General features: G+C 41.3%; 1 protein-coding gene across 1 annotated transcript in view; it reads right to left on the reverse strand.

Annotated features, from left to right (window-relative positions):
• Positions 1–24,626, reverse strand: part of LOC311128303 (anthrax toxin receptor 1-like) — a 57,658-nt gene that overhangs the window by 13,306 nt on the left and 19,726 nt on the right. The window contains exons 3-11 of the mRNA XM_084160393.1: positions 7,578–7,649; positions 7,316–7,387; positions 7,011–7,092; positions 6,787–6,817; positions 6,401–6,480; positions 2,533–2,601; positions 2,349–2,429; positions 1,752–1,812; positions 1,222–1,320 (exon numbers count right to left, since the gene is read on the reverse strand). Of these exons, the coding sequence (XP_084016519.1) occupies positions 1,222–1,320; positions 1,752–1,812; positions 2,349–2,429; positions 2,533–2,601; positions 6,401–6,480; positions 6,787–6,817; positions 7,011–7,092; positions 7,316–7,387; positions 7,578–7,649 (647 nt within the window). The remainder of the gene's footprint in view (positions 1–1,221; positions 1,321–1,751; positions 1,813–2,348; positions 2,430–2,532; positions 2,602–6,400; positions 6,481–6,786; positions 6,818–7,010; positions 7,093–7,315; positions 7,388–7,577; positions 7,650–24,626) is intronic.

A 24,626-nucleotide genomic window follows, 5' to 3' on the forward strand; every position in this document is an offset into this window, starting at 1 on the left:
CAGGAAATAAACCCTGTCCCTTGAAGCTTCAGAGAGCCTTTTACCTGGCTTGATCCTCAATGATCCTCAGAGGCACCCAGCCAACAGCAGATGTGCAAAGGAACAAAGAAACCACATTACATCTCTAACTCAATCAGTTTTTTGCACTGCTGCAGACTCCATTGGTTTGTAATTTGCTGCCAGTGAGGGTCTTGCATCAAAAGGTTTGTGCCACAGTTGCAACAGAAGAATGTTGTTTCTTAACGTTCTCTGAACTATGAGAACATTCCCAATGTCAAACCAGTTGGAAAACTTTCCTAGAACATTACCAAAATTGAAATGAAATGTAACCATGTTTCAACTTTTAGGAACCCTTCTGGTAAAGTACTGAATTACTGTCAGGTGTCAGTGTGTAGCGGTAGGACGGAGTCAGGCGCAGGACACAGAGCTAGTAGACAACGTACTTTACTCGTAAATAACAAATGAACATAAACTCCACGCAGGGAGGACAATCCCGCTCACCAGTCGATAACACCAAACATAGAACAAACACGCACACAACACAGTGGGAGCCAGAGGGTTAAATAGGGAACAAATCATAGACATAATGGGAACCAGGTGTGTACAATGAAGACAAAACAAGTAGAACACAGAAACATAGATCGGTAGCAGCTAGTACTCCGGTGACGACGAACGCCGAAGCCTGCCCGAGCAAGGAGGAGGAGCAGCCTCGGCTGAATCCGTGACAATTACCAATAAAATAAAATAAATCCTAAATTCCTAAATGTGCTGAGAATGTTCCAAAGCCAAGCCACTATCCTGCACCATTGCCAGAAAGCTGTGGGAAGGTTGTATGCTAAATAACCATAGGATAACCAGGCTCTCACCAAGCTCTAAGAAACATACGGTTCTCAGAACGTTATTTCCTAGCTTGGCCAACTGGTGCCTGCTTGAGCTAATGAGTATTATTTCAGGCTCATTCCTTTAAGCTCTTTCATTCAGGATGGTTGAAATCCTTTCTCTTTGCCTTTTTCTCACACAGCCTGAGGACACAGTCAATAACAACGAACTCACTGTGGAATTGCTGAAACAGATCTCTTTCTCAGCCTCATTACCCTGCACCCAGAACCTAGTGTGAAAGTTAAAGAGATTGTTCCCTGCTCATTAAAAACAGGGGTGATGCTGATGGGATTCATTAGGGTTAATGGTTGGTAAATTGTAGGTACCGTAACTTCCACTTACTCAAAGTGAGAGTGTCGTTGATGCGGAAGCTACAAAGGACCTTCCCCACCTCGCGGGCATGTGAGAAACCATTTCCTTTCACTACCACCTGGAAGGACTCTAAGGCAGGATGAAAGGGAGAGAACATTGAGAATCATCAATGCCATTTGTTCACCTTGATAAGCATTGGTAAAGAGGAATTACAGTTGATAATACAATTTTAAAGTCCTTATTTCCTGAGGCCAAAAGCTCCCCAATTATCCATAATGATCCATGATTATCTAAAATCGGACAATATTCAGGTCAAATGCAGGCTAGGCTGAGCCAGAGAGGATGTAACGTTTTAACCGTGCCTATTTGTCTTCATCTGGCACTTTTCATTTACACAGAGTCAAACACATATTTAAGTCAATCCGTTTCCCCCTTGCTGTCTCATTAGACACAGTAGAAACACAGAGTGGATTGATCCGTGTCGGCAGCATATCAATAAACAAGCAACAGTGTCATGCAGCTGGAGCCCATTATGAAACCCACTCCAAAACACCACTCACCTCCTGCACAGATACTAGAGGGCTCTGCTGCCAATATCTCAATGCATGATCTCTTCAGGATCTTCAGAGAGAGAGAGAGAGAGAGAGAGAGAGAGAGAGAGAGAGAGAGAGAGAGAGAGAGAGAGAGAGAGAGAGAGAGAGAGAGAGAGAGACGAGAGAGAGAGAGAGAGAGAGAGAGAGAGAGAGAGAGAGAGAGAGAGAGAGAGAGAGAGAGAGAGAGGAGAGAGCGAGAGAGAGAGGAGAGAGAGGGGGGAGAGAGAGAGAGAGAGAGGGGCGAGAGAGAGAGAGAGAGAGAGAGAGAGAGAGAGAGTGGGGAGAGAGAGAGGGGGGGGAGAGAGAGAGAGAGAGAGAGAGAGAGAGAGAGAGAGAGAGAGAGAGAGAGAGAGAGAGAGAGAGAGAGAGAGAGAGAGAGAGAGAGAGAGAGAGTGGTTAATGGTGACAGCGGTGAGCAGCACATACTGTAAATCTGTTAAGAGTTAGATCTGTTGAAAGTATGTATACCTTGGTATACTTTCAACCATGTTGAAACTATACCTTACAATAGCGAACAGGTGTTTGCATCCTTCTACCAGCCCCTAACATTGTTGCCCTACTTACTGAATCAATGACTCCTTGCAGTGCCTCAAAGCCATCATTCACAGGGAAGACATGGTCCTTACTGTCAGCTATTGTCCAAAGCTGGGGAGGGAGGAGACTTATAATTTAATAACAGTGTAATAACAATAATGTGAGACTAGCCAACTGCTAAATCCCCTGCTCACAACAGAAACATGTGGCTCACCTGGGTTTCATTGAAGTCTTTTACTCCCACACAGTAGACAGAGGCGCCCAGTTGACGCGATCGACCGGCCTAGTGACACACAAATAGACATGATAGCTCTTTTATAACTCTATATTGACCAAAGTAGAGAGAACTTCATTTGTGGTGTCAGATACATAGAAAACCAATACAATGCAGTGTATAAAGGTGTGTCGTGATGTGAATTGCATTAATGTGATGACTGTTATTTATCGAATCAACTAACTATGTTTAATTGTCACTCGATTAAATTAATCATGTAACAATTAACTCATCAGGAATTTGGGGCACCACGGAAGAAGTTGTTTAACTAGTTACCATCTCCCTAATTAAACTCTTAGAAGATATATATATATATATACAGTGAGGGAAAAAGTATTTGATCCTCTGCTGATTTTGTACGTTTGCCCACTGACAAAGACATGATCAGTCTATCATTTTAATGGTAGGTTTATTTGAACAGTGAGAGACAGAATAACAACAAAAAAATCCAGAAAAACGCATGTCAAAAATGTTATACATTTATTTGCATTTTAATGAGGGAAATAAATATTTGACTCCTCTGCAAAACATGACTTAGTACTTGGTGGCAAAACCCTTGTTGGCAATCACAGAGATCAGACGTTTCTTGTAGTTGGCCACCAGGTTTGCACACATCTCAGGAGGGATTTTGTCCCACTCCTCTTTGCAGATCTTCTCCAAGTCATTAAGGTTTCGAGGCTGACGTTTGGCAACTCGAACCTTCAGCTCCCTCCACACATTTTCTATGGGATTAAGGTCTGGAGACTGGCTAGGCCACTCCAGGACCTTAATGTGCTTCTTCTTGAGCCACTCCTTTGTTGCCTTGGCCGTGTGTTTTGGGTCATTGTCATGCTGGAATACCCATCCACTACCCATTTTCAATGCCCTGGCTGAGGGGAGAAGGTTCTCACCCAAGATTTGATGGTACATGGCCCCATCCATCGTCCTTTTGATGCGGTGAAGTTGTCCTGTCCCCTTAGCAGAAAAACACCCCCAAAGCATAATGTTTCCACCTCCATGTTTGACGGTGGGGATGGTTTTCTTGGGGTCATAGGCAGCATTCCTCCTCCTCCAAACACGGCGAGTTGAGTTGATACCAATGAGCTCGATTTTGGTCTCATCTGACCACAACACTTTCACCCAGTTCTCCTCTGAATCATTCAGATGTTAATTGACAAACTTCAGACGGGCCTGTATATGTGCTTTCTTGAGCAGGGGGAACTTGCGGGCGCTGCAGGATTTCAGTCCACGGCGTAGTGTGTTACCAATTGTTTTCTTGGTGACTATGGTCCCAGCTGCCTTGAGATCATTGACAAGATCCTCCCGTGTAGTTCTGGGCTGATTCCTCACCGTTCTCATGATCATTGCAACTCCACGAGGTGAGATCTTGCATGGAGCCCCAGGCCAAGGGAGATTGACAGGTATTTTGTGTTTCTTCCATTTGCGAATAATCGCACCAACTGTTGTCACCTTCTCACCAAGCTGCTTGGCGATGGTCTTGTAGCCCATTCCAGCCTTGTGTAGGTCAATCTTGTCCCTGACATCCTTGGAGAGCTCTTTGGTCTTGGCCATGGTGGAGAGTTTGGAATCTGATTGATTGATTGCTTCTGTGGACAGGTGTCTTTTATACAGGTAACTCCCTTAAAGAGTGTGCTCCTAATCTCAGCTCGTTACCTGTATAAAAGACACCTGGGAGCCAGAAATCTTTCTGATTGAGAGGGGGTCAAATACTTATTTCCCTAATTAAAATGCAAATCAATTTATAACATTTTTGACATGCGTTTTTCTGGATTTTTTTGTTGTTATTCTGTCTCTCACTGTTCAAATAAACCTACCATTAAAATTATAGACTGATCATTTCTTTATCAGTGGGCAAACGTACAAAATCAACTAATACTTTTTTCCCTCACTGTATGTTATCTCGATAACAGTCACTTATTAAATCATTACCTCATCAGTCTCATTCTGAACGTCGCATAATCCTTGAACCTGCAAGAACCCTAACCTTATTGATGAATCAGCAATACACACATTGGCTTAATTATTTATTTACTTACTTACTAATTAACTAAATAATAACACAGAATACATAAACACACACACACAGTATAGGTTATTCATTACTAACGTAATACAATGAAAACAGGTCCCTAGTTGACTGGACTAACAATAGCATGACTGCTTGGTTAGGGGAAGGAGGGGTCATTAAAAAGAGAGTGAAAGGGAGAGACAGAGATTCAACTTATCGTTGTTACATTTGGAAACCACCGCTCATTCGGATAAGAAATGCAATGCATATTTACGTGTAGCTGTCCTTGATCGTCATCTCTCTGTTGAACCACTTTCTCAAAAAGGGTTTGAGTGTCCTATCCCACTTCGGTAATACTCGGCTTGTCTTCTAATGGAGTGTAAGATGGGATTGTCCTTCCCAACTTGTGTCTTTAGTGAAAGTACTAGACTACTTTACATGTACAGCTGCAGACTGATATGATAAGGTATAGTGTGTGGTCTTCTTCTCGTGTAGAGATTGAGAGTTTCAGAGTTTCACCATTTCAAACGTATGTACTACCATCTCACGTTTCCTGGTCTTCGAGTGGCAACCATTTGTAACGTTCAGCTCCCGCTGCACGTCGGCTGGTCTTTCTGGTCTAACCATTTTAAGCCATGTAGCCACAGCTCCACGCTTCCTGGTCTAAATGTTGATTTGTTTTTCAAGGATTTTTATGCCCTCTGTGTAAAAGGGGCGTTCCATCGTGATGACACGATCTCTGATGTCACTCAGGGCGTGGCTAGTCACTGTGCGTAGTTTATATTAAAAACTATTATCTCATTAGAAGACTAAAATCACATTCCTATCTTCACCAAAATACTCTCATACTTAATCATATATTTTATACAACATTTAGATGTAAACTTGATAGATAGAATATGTACACTTTCCGAGTTACAGTTATTTCTTGATACCATCCTTAATGACATCACAAAATAATTTTCCAAGCTGATCTGGCACCTTTGATCCTCACCAAGGAGAGAGAGTCATGACAGGTGTATCCATAAAGGATGAGGATGGATTCTATGAAGCATCTATGGAAGGCTTGCAAGACAGATGGGTTTTTGTCCAGCCTTCTCAGTTTGTGCAACCAACTCAGTGGCCTTGTGGTTAGATTAGCACTCTGCATTAACGAGATGGATTGTGGGTAAGGCCCGACAGAAGACTAGCATCCTGTCCAGGGGGTGTATACATGTACATCGAGCTGCCTTACGCTACAGAAAGATAGGCTCCTGGCCCTATGGGCCGTTCTGGCTCGGACAAGGCTTACTTGTCCAAGGCTTACTTACTGCAGGTTTGTGCAGGTACTTAGTCTTGAGTCGTGACTGACGTTTGGAGACAGAGGCATTTGCTGTCTATAATGGTGTAGACGTTTTTTTTGCAGTTCACTCTATCGATTGTTGATGGTTACATGTAGTGCTTTGAGTGTTCTTACACAGCCAATTATTACTTATTGGGTCTTGGTGACATTTAATAAAGTCTAGGAAGTTCTGCACCACTGGCCCCCGGCCAATGTATAAACAAGATTGAAATATCCGGTAATTACAAGGCTGAAATAACTGATGTAACCAGCTGTAGAGAGAAACGAAAATGGCAACTCTAATAATAATAATTACATATGATGACAGGCAGTAGAGTATGAGAATCTGCTCTTCCAGGACTGGAATAATCTGTGGAATGTGGCTGACTATTTGCACTCTGCCCACTCTGTGAGTGTAGAGATAGATATTGCCAATAGATCATCCATTACTGTAGGTCTAAAATAAACATTTCTCTCACCTCTCTCTCTGCCAGATCAAACTGATTCTCCCTCAGTTCGCCATCTGTCAAGGCAATGATGACACTGGCTGTACGGAAACCTGAAGGACCAGGACAGATTTAGTTAGAACAAGACAACAGAGCAGAACAGAATACTTCTCAGAGTACAGACTGTACTGTCTAACTGTCACTGAAGGGGAAGATAATCATTGGATAATTCAATCTAACACCTCTTAAATTCTAACACTTATGATACCATAGTTTCTTGGTAAAGGGATCAATAGGGAGCAATAGGTTTGAATTGTACTGGTAGCTTTTCATCTGTGTCTGCTTATGACTGGGAGCATAATGAGAGTTCTACCCAAATAATTTATTCCAAGTGCAAATAACAAGAATAATCTACTTACTGTCTCCAGCATAGTAGATTTGTTCACTGGCCTGGGGGAGCAGATATAATAATAATTTTTAGAAGACTAATTTATTGAGACAGCATTTTGTCTTCTGCTTTTACCCATTTAGAGAGATAAGAATGGTTATTGGAACAGAAAAATATATTGTTCAAATTTTTGCAGTAGGAGGTCAAGCTGTTGCCCAGTTACCTTCAGCTACTGGCTTCCAATCCACTACTCACCCTTTGGAACCCTTTGTGCATGAAAGTGTCTCCCCCAGGGTGCACCATACGGAGCTCCTCCAGGCCTGCCCGAATCTGTTCCCTGCTCACACACACACACAAAAATACAGCCCATTTGTACTGTCAGTGTATCATGTGGGCAGTACCCCACAATAGAAAGATTGGCACACAGTACCTTCCACAAAAAGATTGACCAATGAAGAAAATGAGCAGGTCATTAAAGGTGGTGTATTGTGTAAATCCTGTCTGTGTTAGTTGTGAGTAGTTAAAGCATAGGCACAACAGCTTGAGGGATTATGTCTTGCCTGTCTTCTGTTAGTTTCATCAGGATCCGTCCCTCTGTAGAAAATACAATGAAGGACATCCGCAGCTGAGGACTAGCGAGAGAGAGGGATAGAGGGAGGGTATTTCCACAGTTGACTGACATAATCTCTTTGTGTGTTGCTGTTTTGTCCAAATACTTTGTTCAATAACATGTCTGTTTACATCCTTACTGGACTTGACCAGTGTATATTAATTGAGCTCTTTGGGACTTGTGGTGGTATATCCAGTTAACACATACTGTACCTTGTGAATTTATGAGCCAGGTGATCAACAAAGTAATATATCTCATTCCAGTGGTGCTGTACACTCCCTGACCTGAAAGAAAGGTTGGAAGATGTCTGTTATTGTGGAGCTGTAAAGCTACCATGATTGACCTGTCCACAAACCAATCACTGCTCCCGTGTGTCCTCCAATCAGATCACTGGCGCCCCGCCTACAGGGCATTACCTAATTTGATAAAGGTTGTGTTCCCCTGCTCAGACGTTTCTGACGCATGCCAGATTTTACAAAGCCTGGATAGGTATTTTAGGTATCAGCTAACCACATCATATGTTATAGCAATCTGGTGCCCGACGGCACGGTCAATGACATGGCACCTAAATCATACATTCGATAAGATTGACAGACCTAGCAATAAAAATGCAAATCCAAGGAACCTCCAAAGAGGCTGAAAAATGTAATCTCTACAAATATTTTACAGGACACCTAGAGATTACTATTCCCAACTACAAAAGACTACAACAATGTTTCTCAAAGTAAGAAAAGCTATTGAAGAATTGACTGGGTTAAAAAATTCCATGACATAGTGATATTGGATCATTCTCCAGTTTCATGCTTAATTACACCAACAGTAAATGCACTTAGCGACAGAATATGGAGAATGAACAGAGCGCATCTTCGAGACCCAAAATTGATTAAATATGTACAGTGCATTCGGAAAGTATTCAGACCGCTTGACTTTATCCACATTTTGTTATGTTACAGCCTTATACTAAAATTGATTAAATAAATACAAATCCTCATCAATCTACACACAATACCCCATAATGACAAAGTGAAAACAGGTTTTTAGAAATGTTTGCAAATGTATTAAAAACCCTTTGCTATGAGACTCGAAGTTTAGCTCAGGTGCATCATGTTTCCATTGATAATCTTTGAGATGTTTCTACAACTTGATTGGAGTCCACCTGTGGTAAATTCAATTGATTGGACATGATTTGGAAAGGCACACACCTGTCTATATAAGGTCCCACAGTTGACAGTGCATGTCAGAGCAAAAAAAACAAGCCATGAGGTCAAAGGAATTGTCCGTAGAGCTCCGAGGCAGGATTGTGTCCAGGCACAGATCTGGGGAAGGGTAAAAAAAAAATTCTGCAGCATTGATAGGTCCCCAAGAACACACTGGCCTCCATCATTCTTAAATGGAAGAAGTTTGGAACCGAATGCACTGTATATAGCCAGTGGAAATGTAATAAAAAACGGATTTCTGTCCTGAGCTCACTGGCGCAGGAAACTCTTGAGGGCTGGAATAGGCTGGTTGATACAATGTTGCAAGTTTGCCAGCTACTGCTTCAGGTTGGACCCAGTGATGATTTGATACAATGTTGAACTTCACTAGCAATAGCTCAAGTCAAGACAGATAGAAAGAAAGGGAGGCAGACAGGCGGAGTAGATAGATGAATGTGAATGAAATAACAACATTTTCATAAAGATATTTTGTACTGTTTTTGTTGGTTGGCTTTAGGCCTATGTATTTTACTTAGTTGACGATGGAAGTTATAAGCCTACTGCTGCATGGATATATAGGCTATCTCTGATGAATAACCACGTGACAATGATTTTGAGAAACGAAAACGTTATTATTGAAATGAAACGGTTCCGCATATAAAAATAATCATAACTGTCATGCAGATCGGTAGAAATGGTAGGATAAATTGTACGCTTCCGCAAACTTGAAACTCACGAGCTGCCTATTGTCTTTACTATTGCACCCATATAAAAAAAAAAATGTGAACGTGAAAGCGCGTGCACACATAGGAGGTCCCATGAAGAAACGGGCCCGCCTATGGAAATCAAAGGCCCGTCCAACTGATTCGTTCTGGCGCCTGGTCTGCTGCGAAGAGACATGGTTATGGAGCGAGATAGCTGCTAAAATGTTGAACGTACGTATCGTTAGAATCGTAAGAAAAGCCATGTGTAAACGTTAAATTAGATCTGTAAACGTACAAACCCTATGTTACGACTATGAATGAACATTTACACATTCAATTCTTAATTTACGTCTCCCTGTACTCGATTACAGATCTTTTTTATATGTACAAAGTTTTGGCAGTAATGTGGCATCTGCAAAGGACATGAACCGAACGTAGCTAGTCAATCAAGCAACTCTAGCCCAGACATTAGAGTTGATTTGCAGCTTCCGGTTTCATTTCCAAAATAAAAGTCTAGAGCTTGTTTTACAACTACATTCAATAACGACGTTATACCAGTAGATGACGGAGTATAGGCTTGGGTCTTCAGCAAATTACTTCTGTGAGAATGATAAAGACACAGAAGAGCCTTGTCTAGAATAACCGCCTGAGCTGCATAATAGAAAGTATTTATGATTTAGGCTTGGCCTATTCCGCTTTCTAAATATGCCATGCTGTTGTGTTATTTAATGGCCATATAATTGTATAATTTATTTTTATAGCAGCGTGTGGCTACTGTGGTGATCATGTAACCTAATGAATCACACTTTTTTCCAGTATTTGGGAGCACGGACTGTAGGCCTTATATTAGGCATTTTGACTGTTGTATTAGTGAATTCCACTCTGTATGTAGGCTTGTTATAGCCATTTGCGTTGCACAACCACATCACGCAGAGGCTACATCCATATCAATAAATGAGACAAAACAAAATATTGATTAAGTCTTGGCTATAACCTGTCCTGAGCTAAATAGCCAAGGGGTCCCAAATTGTCAAGACAATCTATAGCCTATTCTTATTGCCAGATCTGTTTTCCCTATCAGCCACTGCATGTGCTTCTTCACCTATTTTGTTTAACATTTATTTAGAGGCTATATTTATAGGCCTGTGAGCTAGGGTCTCTTTTTAAGGGGAGCCCTATAATAAAAACAGTTACAAAACACAAATAGAGTAAAAAAATTATTCCACAAGACACCAGTACCCAAAATGATAGCCTCAATTGCAATGCCTACAAGTTGAAGCCCTATTTGTTTTTGGATAGGCCTGAATTAAACATTGAGTTATTAAAGTGATAGGCTAACGAACTTACAATGCCTTGCAAAAGTATTCAACCCCCTTGGTGTTTTGCCTATTTTGTTGCATTACAACCTGTAATTTAAATTGATTTTTATTTGGATTTCATGTAATGGACATACACAAAATAGTCCAAATTGGTGAAGTGAAATGAAAAAAATAACTTGTTCCAAAAAATTCTAACAAATAAATAACGGAAAAGTGGTGTGTGCATATGTATTCACCCCCTTTGCTATGAAGCCCCTAAATACGATCTGGTGCAACCAATTACCTTCAGAAGTCACATAATTAGTTAAATAAAGTCCACCTGTGTGCAATCTAAGTGTCACATGATCTGTCACATGATCTCAGTATATATACACCTGTTCTGAAAGGCCCCAGAGTCTGCAACGCTACTAAGCAAGGGGCACCACCAAGCAAGCGGCACCATGAAGACCAATGAGCTCTCCAAACAGGTCAGGGACAAAGTTGTGGAGAAGTACAGATCAGGGTTGGGTTATATAAAAATATCAGACACTTTGAACATCCCCCGGAACACCATTAAATCCATTATTAAAAAATTGAACGAATATGGCACCACAACAAACCTGCCAAGAGAGGGCCGCCCAGCAAAACTAACGGACCAGGCAAGGAAGGCATTAATCAGAGAGGCAATAAAAAGACCAAAGATAACCCTGGAGGAGCTGCAAAGCTCCACAGCGGAGATAGGAGTATCTGTCCATAGGACCACTTTAAGCCGTACACTCCACAGAGCTGGGCTTTACGGAAGAGTGGCCAGAAAAAAAGCAATGGCTTAAAGAAAAAAATAAGAAAACACGTTTGGTGTTCGCCAAAAGGCATGTGGGAGACTCCCCAAACATATGGAAGAAGGTACTCTGGTCAGATGAGACTAAAATTTAGCTTTTTGGCCATCAAGGAAAACGTTATGTCTGGCGCAAACCCAACACCTCTCATCACCCTGAGAACACCATCCCCACAGTGAAGCATGGTGGTGGCAGTATCATGCTGTGGGGATGTTTTTCATCGGCAGGGACTGGGAAACTGGTCAGAATTTAAGGAATGATGGATGGCGCTAAATACAGGGAAATTCTTGAGGGAAACCTGTTTCAGTCTTCCAGAGATTTGAGACTTCCAGCAGGACAATGACCCTAAGCATACTGCTAAAGCAACACTTGAGTGGTTTAAGGGGAAACATTTAAATGTCTTGAAATGGCCTAGTCAAAGCCCAGACCTCAATCCAATTGAGAATTTGTGGTATGACTTAAAGATTGCTGTACACCAGCGGAACTCATCCAACTTGAAGGAGCTGGAGCAGTTTTGCCTTGAAGAATGGGCAAAAATCCCAGTGGCTAGATGTGCCAAGCTTATAGAGACATACCAAGAGACTTGCAGCTGTAATTGCTGCAAAAGGTGGCTCTACAAAGTATTGACTTTGGGGGTGTGAATAGTTATGCACGCTCAAGTTTTCTGTTTTTTAAAACTTATTTCTTGTTTGTTTCACAATAAAAAATATTTTGCATCTTCAAAGTGGTAGGCATGTTGTGTAAATCAAACAATACAAACCCCCAAAAAATCAATTTTAATTCCAGGTTGTAAGGCAACAAAATAGGAAAAATGCCAAGGGGGTGAATACTTTTCGCAAGTCACTGTAGATCATTTTGAATACACACATGGATTTCAATAAACAAATGGATAAGACTGTTTTATTCTATTTGATTTAGTTCTTATTGCAACTCAGACAAATGACTGAATGGATGACATACTGACTGAACTGAATGAACGATTAATGAAATGTATGTTGTACTGACGAGTTGCACGCATCATGCATGCTCTGCACTTTATTTGGCTAGTAGGCAAATAGGCCTACATCTATGGCTGCATGCCTCCAGAAGGGAATCTTCTGAGACTGAGGGGTGCTTTTCCGAAGGCTCATGGTACTGTGGGGCTGCATGGAGATCACAAGCTCTTCAACTGGGCAATTGTGTTGCGATGGAGCCTATACAGAGACTACCTAAGACCACTGCAACAGAGTTATTGTAAAGTGTGGGAATAAGCTTATGCCAGATTTAGCCTACGTTTAACCTCTCCCTTGTTCATTTCAAAGTCCATATGTTCATGACCCGATTGATATAAATAATGTCAAATTATTTTAAATTAACCCCTCGTACAGAATATGCTTTGGCAAGATTTTGAGTGATTAAATAAATATAAAAAGATTCTATAAAAAAATATTTAGAGTGGCAAAGACTCCAGTGGTCATACAGTTGAAGTCGGAAGTTTACATACATTTAGGTTGGAGTCATTAAAACTCGTTTTCCAATCACTCCTCAAATTTGTTGTTAACAAACTATAGTTTTGGCAAGTCGGTTAGGACATCTACTTTGTACATTGTACATACACAAGTAATTTTTCAAACAATTGTTTACAGACAGATTATTTCACTTATAATTCACTGTATCACAATTCCAGTGGGTCAGAAGTTGACTGTGCCTTTAAACAGCTTGGAAAATTCCAGAAAATGATGTCATGGCTTTAGAAGCTTCTGGTAGGCTAATTGACAACATTTGAGTCAATTGGAATTGTACCTGTTGATGTATTTCAAGGCCTACCTTCAAACTCAGTGCCTCTTTGCTTGACATCATGGGAAAATCAAAAGAAATCAGCCAAGACCTCAGAAAAAAAATTGTAGACCTCCACAAGTCTGGTTCATCCTTAAGAGCAATTTCCAAACGCCTGAAGGTACCACGTTCATCTGTACAAACAATAATACGCAAGTATAAACACCATGGGACCACGCAGCTGTCATACCACTCAGGAAGGAGACACGTTCTGTCTCCTAGAGATGAACGTACTTTGGTGTGAAAAGTGCAAATCAATCCCAGAACAACAGCAAAGGACCTTGTGAAGATGCTGGAGGAAACAGGTACAAAAGTATCTATATCCACAGCAAAAACAAGTCCTATATCGACATAACCTGAAAGGCCGCTCAGCAAGGAAGAAGCCACTGCTCCAAAACCGCCATAAAAAAGCCTGACTACAGTTTGCAACTGCACATGGGGACAAAGACCCTACTTTTTGGAGAAATGTCCTCTGGTCTGATGAAACAAAAATAGAACTGTTTGGCCATAATGACCATCGTTATGTTTGGAGGAAAATGGGGGATCCTTGCAAGCCGAAGAACACCATCCCAACCGTGAAGCACGGGGGTGGCAGCATCATGCTGTGGGGGTGCTTTGCTGCAGGAGGGACTGGTGCACTTCATAAAATAGATGGCATCATGAGGAAGGAAAATTATGTGGATATATTGAAGCAACATCTCAAGACATCAGTCAGGAAGTTAAAGCTTGGTCGCAAATGGGTCTTCCAAATGGACAATGACCCCAAGCATACTTACAAAGTTGTGGCAAAATGGCTTAAGGACAACAAAGTCAAGGTATTGGTGTGGCCATCACAAAGCCCTGACCTCAATCCTATAGAAAATGTGTGGGTAGAACTGAAAAAGCGTGTGTAAGCAAGGAGGCCAACAAACCTGACTCAGTTACATCAGCTCTGTCAGGAGGAATGGGCCAAAATTCACCCAACTTATTGTGGGAAGCTTGTGGAAGGCTACTTGAAACGTTTGACCCAAGTTAAACAATTTAAAGGCAATGCTACCAAATACTAATTGAGTGTATGTAAACTTCTGACCCACTGGGAATGTGATGAAATAAATAAAAGCTGAAATAAATAATTCTCTCTACTATTATTCTGACATTTCACATTCTTAAAATAAAGTGGTGATCCTAACTGACCTAAGACAGGGAAGTTTTACTAGGATTAAATGTCAGGAATTGTGAAAAACAGAGTTTAAATGTATTTGGCTAAGGTGTATGTAAACTTCCGACTTCAACTGTACATAATTCATAGATTCACCAAACATCTATTATTATTATATGTTTCATTATTCCTGGTAGATACTACTGGTTATGATTGCAGACAGAGCCCAGAGAATGGGATGGTGCAATATTGAATTAGTCATATTTTGATAAGGCGCATGCATGGGGATGTCCACGTCACCCAGAGATATGCCCATGCTGTAGAGACACACCTAGCGGACTGAAACCTCACTGTTGTAGGCATAATACAGCTAGTGCTATCTAGACTTGCACTGGCAAACAAATCCAGTACATTAGCTACCTAAATGTGAAGTAAACTCAACTGAGGGGTAATAGAGAATGGAGACTTTTAACTTGAAAACGTACAGGATACCTCTTTTTTTCATACTGTGTTATGCTTGTTCACGTAGCACTCCTCACAGGCCATTTGGTGAATGTTTTTTGTTTGTTGGTGAGATGAAACTGCCAAAACTCAGAAAGGTATTATTGTATGTCAGAATTGCAACACAAGATTTGTTCAAGCCTAAAATGTTAGTCCGTAATCGGAACATGGTGTTTGTATGTTCACAGATTAAATGTTACGTTTACGTTTCATGTTTCACGCATGGCTTTTCTTACGATCCTAACAATTACGTATGAATTTTCTTACAATCCTAACGATACGGACGTTCAACCTTTTGGCAGGTATCTTGCTCCATACATCGGGTTGAGTCCTTGTGTCTGCCATCCGAATTCGCTACAACGTTCTGCAGCGTAGCCTAGGCGAACACTTTGCATAGCCTACAGTAGCTTAGAGAGTCTAACAGCTACAGATGTAGGATCTTAATTTGATCGCTCTTTTGTTGCTGAGAATTGTCCTGCATGAGGTTTAAAAAGGCTTCTAAAGTGTGTAATTTCCACTTTAAAATGTCAGACCTGATTTGCCCTAATGAAAAATTTATCAACCCCTAAAAAAAACAATAATTCTAATCCACATCATTTAAATGTCCTGTTGCTGCAGGATTCTTTTCCTGCTGTAGCAAACTGGTTCAAATTAAGATCCTACATCTGTAGGCTTATATGACAAAAGGGAAGTTCAGAATAGGGGGGAACAAAAATCTGTGCATAATGGCAACTATTAACAACCTTATCCATGGTGTTTTACTAACAGTAGTATTTCCAACTTTATGGCAACTATCCTTCTAATGAATGTAGGCTAGTAGGCTATGTGAGCAGACCCAATAATACAAATAAATATTGGGATCCTGGAGACCGGGGGCTATGCATGTGTAGCCTATGTGTCCCATGTCGAGCTGCCCTCCAAATTCGCAACAACACCGCTATTTTGCAGGCCATTATAACCCTACAGCGGCCCACTAGATTGAGTACCCATAACCTGTAGGCGAATAGTACATTACAGTAGGCAAGTGAAAGTAAATTAGACTATCTTGGGTGAAAAGAGCCAATAATGAGCCGAATGAGCTACTGTCGCCTACCATTGAACCACAGGAGACCGCTGAGGGGAGCACGGCTCATAATAATGGCCGGAACGGTGCAAATGGAATGGCATCAAACACCTGGAAACCATGTGTTTGATGTATTTGATACCATTCCACCGATTCCATTCCAGTCATTACCACGAGCCCGTTCTCCACAATTAGGGTGCCACCAACCTCCTGTGCATTGAACATCTAACTGACATGTCCTGATACCAATGCCTGACTAACCTCTGTGTGACACCTGCATTTTAAAAAATAGCATTGAGCTATATTCTTAATCTGCAGGCTTTTATAATACCATAAGCCTCTCAACTGCGGGAAGGTCTACTCATACAATTTTGATTAGATTTTCTTTATTTTAGGTTCCAAAGAAGTGTGTCTGGCAACAGTAGCCTATATTCCGCTGTTGTTGTTTTTTCTGGCACCGTTGCATTCGATGTAAACAGCATGGCAATTATGCACTCCAATAGTAATTACAGTGCCTTCGGAAAGTATTCAGACCCCTTGACTTTTTCCACATTTTGTTAGGTTACAGCCTTATTCTAACATTTATTAAATTGTTTTTTTCCCTCGTCAATGTACACACAATACCCCATAATGTCAAAGCAAAAACAGGTTTTTATACATTTTTGCTAATTTACTAAAAATTTAAAACAGAAATATTAAATGTACATAAGTATTCAGACCCTTTACTCAGTACTTTGTTGAAGAACCTTTGGCAGCGATTACAGCCTTGAGTCTTCCTGGGTATGATGCTACAAGCTTGGCACACCTGTATTTGGGGAGTTTCTCCCATTCTTCTCTGAAGATCCTCTCAAGCTCTGTCAGGTTGGATCGGGAGCGTCGCTGCACAGCTGTTTTCAGGTCTCTTCAGAGATATTCGATCAGGTTCAAGTCCGGGCTCTGGCTGGGCCACTCAAGGACATTCAGAGACTTGTCCCGAAGCCACTCCTGTGTTGTCTTGGCTGTGTGCTTAGGGTCGTTGTCCTGTTGGAAGGTGAACCTTCGCCCTAGTCTGTGGTCCTGAGAGCTCTGGAGCAGGTTTTCATCAAGGATCTCTCTGTACTTTGCTCCGTTAATCTTTCCCTCTTACCTGACTAGTCTCCCAGTCCCTGCCGCTGAAAAACATGATGGTGCCCGGTTTCCTCCAGACGTGACACTTGGCATTCAGGCAAAATAGTTCAATCTTGCTTTCATCAGACAAGATAATCTTGTTTCTCATGGTCTGAGAGTCTTTAGGTGCCTTTTGGCAAACTCCAAGCGGGCTGTCATGTGCCTTTTACTGAGGAGGGGCTTCCGTCTGGCCATTCTACCATAAAGGCCAGATTGGTGGAGTGCTGCAGAGATGGTTGTCCTTCTGGAAGGTTCTCCCATCTCCACAGAGGAACTCTAGAGCTCTGTCAGAGTGACCATCGGGTTCTTGGTCACCTCCCTGACCAAGGCCCTTCTCCCCCGATTGCTCAGTTTGGCCAGGCAGATAGCTCTAGGAAGAGTCTTGGTGGTTCCAAACTTCTTCCATGTAAGAATGATGGAGGCCACTGTGTTCTTTGGGACCTTCAATGTTGCAGAAATGTTTTGGTACCCTTCCCCAGATCTGTGCCTCGACACAATCCTGTCTCGGAGCTCTACGGACAATTCCTTTGACCTCATGGCTTGGTTTTTGCTCTGACATGCACTGTCAACTGTGGGACCTTATATAGACAGGTGCGTGCCTTTCCAAATCATGTCCAATCAATTTAATTTTCCACAGGTGGACTCCAATAAAGTTGTAGAAATATCTCAAGGATGATCAATGGAAACAGGATGCACCTGTGCTCAATTTCGAGTCTCATAGCAAAGGGTCTGAATACTTATGTAAATAAGGTATTTCTGTTTATAATTTTTTATACATTTGCAAAAATTTATATAAACCTGTTTTCACTTTGTCATTATGGGGTATTGTGTGTAGATTGCTGTTTTTCATCCATTTTAGAATAAGGCTGTAACGTAACAAAATGTGGAAAAAGTCAATGGGTCTGAATACTTTCCGAAGGCACTGTATATGCAACATGCATCAATCCCCTGTAGACTATCTAAGAATGCATGTATTATCATCATCATCTAGCGTATATATAGCTGTGATAAAATCTAAATCTGTGCAACCACTTAAGGGTAGCCTAAACTCCAGCGGATATTTCACTGTTCCCTTCTTGTAATTCACGTATCTCCGCTGGAAACTCCCCCTCTCTCTAGCTCTTAATCGAGCCACCTATAGCTACAGTTGAAGTCGGAAGTTTACATACACCTTAGCCAAATACATTTAAACTCAGTTTTTCACAATTCCTGACATTTAATTCTAGTAAACATTCCCTGTCTTAGGTCAGTTAGGATCACCACTTTATTTTAAGAATGTGAAATGTCAGAATTATAGTAGAGAGAATGATTTATTTCAGCATTTCTTTCTTTCATCACATTCCCAGTGGGTCAGAAGTTTACATACACTCAATTAGTATTTGGTAGCATTGCCTTTAAATTGTTTAACTTGGGTCAAACGTTTCGGGTAGCCTTCCACAAGCTTCCCACAATAAGTTGGGTGAATTTTGGCCCATTCCTCCTGACAGAGCTGATGTAACTGAGTCAGGTTTGTAGGCCTCCTTGCTCGCACATGCTTTTTCAGTTCTGCCCATACATTTTCTATAGGATTGAGGTCAGGGCTTTGTGATGGCCACTCCAATACCTTGACTTTGTTGTCCTTAAGCCATTTTGCCACAACTTTGTAAGTATGCTTGGGGTCATTGTCCATTTGGAAAACCCATTTGCGACCAAGCTTTAACTTCCTGACTGATGTCTTGAGATGTTGCTTCAATAAATCCACATAATTTTCCTTCCTCATAATGCCATCTATTTTGTGAAGTGCACCAGTCCCTCCTGCAGCAAAGCACCCCCACAGCATGATGCTGCCACCCCCGTGTTTCACGGTTGGGATGGTGTTCTTCTGCTTGCAAGCTACCCCCCTTTTTCCTCCAAACATAATGATGGTCATTATGGCCAAACAGTTATATTTTTGTTCCATCAGACCAGAGGACATTTCTCCAACAAGTACGATGTTTGTCCCCATGTGCAGCTGCAAAACGTTATCAAGCAGTGGCTTCTTTCTTGCTGAGCGGCCTTTCAGGATATAGATACTTTTGTACCTGTTTCCTCCAGCATCTTCACAAGGTCCTTTGCTGTTGTTCTGGGATTGATTTGCACTTTTCACACCAGGAGACAGAATGTGTCTCCTTCCTGAGCGGTATGACGGCTGCGTGGTCCCATGGTGTTTATACTTGCGTACTATTGTTTGTACAGATGAACGTGGTACCTTCAGGCGTTTGGAAATTGCTCTTAAGGATGAACCAGACTTGTGGAGGTCTACAATTGTTTTTCTGAGGTCTTGGCTGATTTCTTTAGATTTTCCCATGATGTCAAGCAAAGAGGAACTGAGTTTGAAGGTAGGCCTTGATATACATCCACAGGTACACCTCCAATTGACTCAAATTAGCCTATCAGAAGGTTCTAAAGCCATGACATCATTTTCTGGAATTTTCCAAGCTGTTTAAAGGCACAGTCAACTTAGTGTATGTAAACTTCTGACCCACTGGAATTGTGATACAGTGAATTAGTGAAATAATCTGTCTGTACACAATTGTTGTTAAAATTACTTGTGTCATGCACAAAGTAGATGTCCTAACCGACTTGCCAAAACTATAGTTTGTTAACAAGAAATTTGTGGAGTGGTTGAAAAGTTGAAAAACTTGTTTTAATGACTCCAACCTAAGTGTATGTAAACTTCCGACTTCAACTGTATATACAGTGAGGGAAAAAAGTATTTGATCCCCTGCTGATTTTGTACGTTAGCCCACTGACAAAGACATGATCAGTCTATAATTTTAATGGTAGGTTTATTTGAACAGTGAGAGACAGAATAACAACAAAAAAATCCAGAAAAACACATGTCAAAAATGTTATAAATTTATTTGCATTTTAATTAGGGAAATAAGTATTTGACCCCTCTGCAAAACATGACTTAGTACTTGGTGGCAAAACCCTTGTTGGCAATCTCAAAGGTCAGACATTTCTTGTAGTTGACCACCAGGTTTACACACATCTCAGGAGGGATTTTGTCCCACTCCTCTTTGCAGATCTTCTCCAAGTCATTAAGGTTACGAGGCTGACGTTTGGCAACTCAAACCTTCAGCTCCCTCCACAGATTTTCTATGGGATTAAGTTCTGGAGACTGGCTAGGCCACTCCAGGACCTTAATGTGCTTCTTCTTGAGCCACTCCTTTGTTGCCTTGGCCATGTGTTTTGGGTCATTGTCATGCTGGAATACCCATCCACAACCCATTTTCAATGCCCTGGCTGAGGGAAGGAGGTTTTCACCCAAGATTTGACGGTACATGGCCCCGTCCATCGTCCCTTTGATGCGGTGAAGTTGTCCTGTCCCCTTAGCAGAAAAACACACCCAAAGCATAATGTTTCCACCTCCATGTTTGACAGTGGGGATGGTGTTCTTGGGGTCATAGGAAGCATTCCTCCTCCTCCAAACACGGCGAGTTGAGTTGATGCCAAAGAGCTCGATTTTGGTCTCATCTGACCACAACACTTTCACCCAGTTCTCCTCTGAATCATTCAGATGTTCATTGGCAAACTTCAGACGGGCCTGTATATGTGCTTTCTTGAGCGGGGGACCTTGCGGGCGCTGCAGGATTTCAGTCCTTCACGGCGTAGTGTGTTACCAATTGTTTTCTTGGTGACTATGGTCCCAGCTGCCTTGAGATCATTGACAAGATCCTCCCGTGTAGTTCTGGGCTGATTTCTCACCGTTCTCATGATCATTGCAACTCCACGAGCTGAGATCTTGCATGGAGCCCCAGGCCGAGGGAGATTGACAGTTCTTTTGTGTTTCTTCCATTTGCGAATAATCGCACCAACTGTTGTCACCTTCTCACTAAGCTGCTTGGCGATGGTCTTGTAGCCCATTCCAGCTAATGGTAGGTCTACAATCTTGTCTCTGACATCCTTGGAGAGCTCTTTGGTCTTGGCCATGGTGGAGAGTTTGGCATCTGATTGATTGATTGCTTCTGTGGACAGGTGTCTTTTATACAGGTAACAAGCTGAGATTAGGAGCACTCCCTTTAAGAGTGTGCTCCTAATCTCAGCTCGTTACCTGTATAAAAGACACCTGGGAGCCAGAAATCTTTCTGATTGAGAGGGGGTAAAATACTTATTTCCCTCATTAAAATGCAAATCAATTTATAACATTTTTGACATGCGTTTTTCTGGATTTTTTTGTTGTTATTCTGTCTCTCACTGTTCAAATAAACCTACCATTAAAATTATAGACTGATCATTTCTTTGTCAGTGGGCAAACATACAAAATCAGCAGGGGATCAAATACTTTTTCCCTCACCGTATAGACAATAATAAGTGACATAGTTTGAAACAATTTGAAAATATGAATATATTCGAGGAGAGAAGCATCGATTGATCCTCTTGCTTGCTGAATTGCTATAAAATAGGCTACAGTGTTAGCAATGAACTGGCGGGGAAGTTATCACACTGGCTAAATTGATAAATTGCTGCACTGATGCATTGCAAAAAAACAGACAAAGATAAATGTATTAATTTATTCATTCACACAAAAACCCACAGACCTGTCAGTGGGAGGCTCATTAAAAAGATTCTGCTAATGTCTCCAGTCATATAAAATGTTGTAGGCTAGAAATTCGATGACATTTGTTTATATTATATATCAAATCTTTCCTGGGCAAAGAAAGGAGAAGAAACGTCTCTATTTGCCATTTCTAACATAAGCATTGGAATTCTTCCATGCAGCTCTTTCACACAGTAGGGTTGGCTACATAACTACATACACATATAGGCTACAATAAAGCATGTTTTGCAAAGCTTTATATAGGCTTATATACAGTAAATTCAAACGAATGTTAAAAACAGGATCATCTAATATTTTCATTAATTAAGTGCCTGTGTTTGTAGCCATGCGTGCTAAGTAAAACAATTTTCCACCACCACGTTTGGATTTTCAGACAACTTAGGATGTTTCACACCCTTGCCTGAACACAGTGTTCAACATCCTACGTTGTCTGAAAATCTGAACATGGTGGTGGAAAATTGTGTTTTATTAAGATAGTACACATTTTTCCCGTTTTCTAAAGACGGCCCACCATTAAAGCTAGTTAAGGAGTAAAATAATGCCTTCGCAGCCTGAAAGGAGGATTCTTTATGTACGAGCCGGCCCATGGGGGACACAAGTGTCTTACCGGCTTGGCACATCAATTCTAGACAATAGTGCAGATCTAGAGCCCACTATCGGCTGCCTAGGCTAGCAATACCGCTAACTTAGGCTACCACTTGTACACCATAGAGACTAGTGTCTAGACCTAAAATTGCTGTCTCAGACAGGGCTTTACCCGAACTCCTGTGCCCCGCCGTGTGGCTATGCAGGGGGTCCATGACAGGAGTTCGGGGGGCAGCCCTTGAGCCCAAAAGGCACTTGCAATCCGTCTAGACGCAATCTGTGCATTAGGCTACATTCACAAGATAATAAAGTGTAAATAAAACACGTTTTAGGTTTAGCCTAGTTGTCTAGCATGCTAACATTAGCTAGCTATCCTTGCAGCTAAGTTATTTAGATAGCTACATGGCTAACCACCACCTAATGATAATAGCTATTATTGTGGCTAGCACGTCATTATCCCTATGTGTGTTGGTGGCTAGCTAGCTAGCCATGTAAGGTATCTGGGCCAGGCCCCCAGTGTCCGGTCTGGAACGTGAAGTTTTGAGCTCTGCTGGTCGGCTACCGCATAGCAACCTAGTGGTGCCAAAAGCTCTGGTCTGCCATTGAAAACCTATGTAAATTACGATGGCCAGAACAGCCAAACAAAAATGTTTTAGACTCTAAAATATGTTTATTATGATCAAGTTCGATCCCCACTGTAAATTATTTTAAAGTTTGCTACAAATCGAGATATTTGATTAAATAGTGATACATTCTGACTACTACATTTTTCATCACACAGGACCACATGCTGACACAGACCAATCACGGGCTGGCAGGCTTGTCCATTGACAATAAGGTTGACTCTCTCAGACAGGATGAAAATGACTACATTGACCATGATCCTCTGCTAGTTACGACCATTTGAACCATTATCCATAGCGATTTTTTGGTGCCATTCAGCCCCATTCAGCAATATGGCACGCTTCAAATTGAAATACTTCCGACTTCTGCACCATCGAGAGTTTTCCATAGGAATACATGGATGACGTCAGCGCTATCAGTATCTACTGGTTTTAATGTCTATGATCTGGGTTAGCTAACAACATTAGCTAAGCTAACGTCAGCAAGTGAACTAGATAGCTAGCTAACATTAGCTTTCTTGGTTATGACATATTTAGAGACCTAGGATTTTTAGCTATGTACTTTGTCTGTGTAAATTAGGTTAACTTTCATCTAAAAGCCAGAGTCTCTCAGATGATGTATGAAAGCATAGAATAGCCAAATATCACCTAATTCAATCACATAAAATGTATGTTTGCTGGGTAAAACTTGACTACAACTGGGGCCTAAACTTTACATAAGCATTCATAGCCTCATCGCGAACCAGGCTTCCCTAAAACGGTAAACATGGGAAAGCTCCATAGCAGAAATTAGCTAAAGAGGGGTCGGAACCCAGTGTAAATCAGTGACGCCTTGCTTGGGCGGAGCTCCAAAGGTGATCACCAGATTAGTGCCATAGGAGCAACAGTGTGTGAGGACAAAAAATGGCAACAAAGCAAGCACTGGTGACAAAACATTTTAGAACGTTTGCAGCATGATGGTTTTCACAGCATTTCTCTGATGTTTCAAGATGAACTAAAGCTGCAGCAAGAGGGGAGAAGAAATGGTCTACAATGCTGGCCATATTAATATTTGTAATGTTGATGTTTCTGAAGTGATATTTGGCTATAAAGGCTAGCATGAGGGACAAGAAGTAGCTAGCCACAATGAGGTTTGTTTTGAGAAAAGTCAGCTAACCTTGTAAACTAACTAGCTAGCTACTAGCTAGTTAATTTCCTCTCACGATTATAAAGCTAACAAAATGTTAATAAAAACAGCATATTATTGACCTAAAAGGTTAGCTTATCGCTAGCTAGCTTATCCAGGGTCAGTGATACATATATCAACCATGTACTGTCTATCTATGGGAACAACTGCAATCATTTTGCAAGCAACATTGCTAAATGGAATAAAATAAAAATGAACCTCATATTATGTTACCTGTAATGCTCATCTCCTGTACCCTAAATGTCATCTCCTTATTTCATTCTGTACCTAAATTACAAGGGTTGGATTTGCGCTAAACAATGTTATATGTCAACACTTAAAAAGGCATGTACAAAATCAAGTATATGGTTTACCTCATATACATTGTCTACTGGTATCATTTTAAATTGAAAACATATAGCTCAACATCTATACAATGTGTGAGTTTAGCTATTCTCTGCTTCAGATGACAGATGCACACAAGGCCAGTAATGCCATCATACTGTAGGCCTATGGCTGCATTGATGATGCATGCCATATAATAAGCTGCAAAATGGATTCACATCGCTGATATACTGAGAGAGTGACAATCAAATAAAACAGATTGAA

This window comes from Coregonus lavaretus (genome assembly GCF_964263955.1).
Source record: "Coregonus lavaretus genome assembly, chromosome: 4".
Lineage (NCBI taxonomy): Eukaryota > Metazoa > Chordata > Actinopteri > Salmoniformes > Salmonidae > Coregonus > Coregonus lavaretus.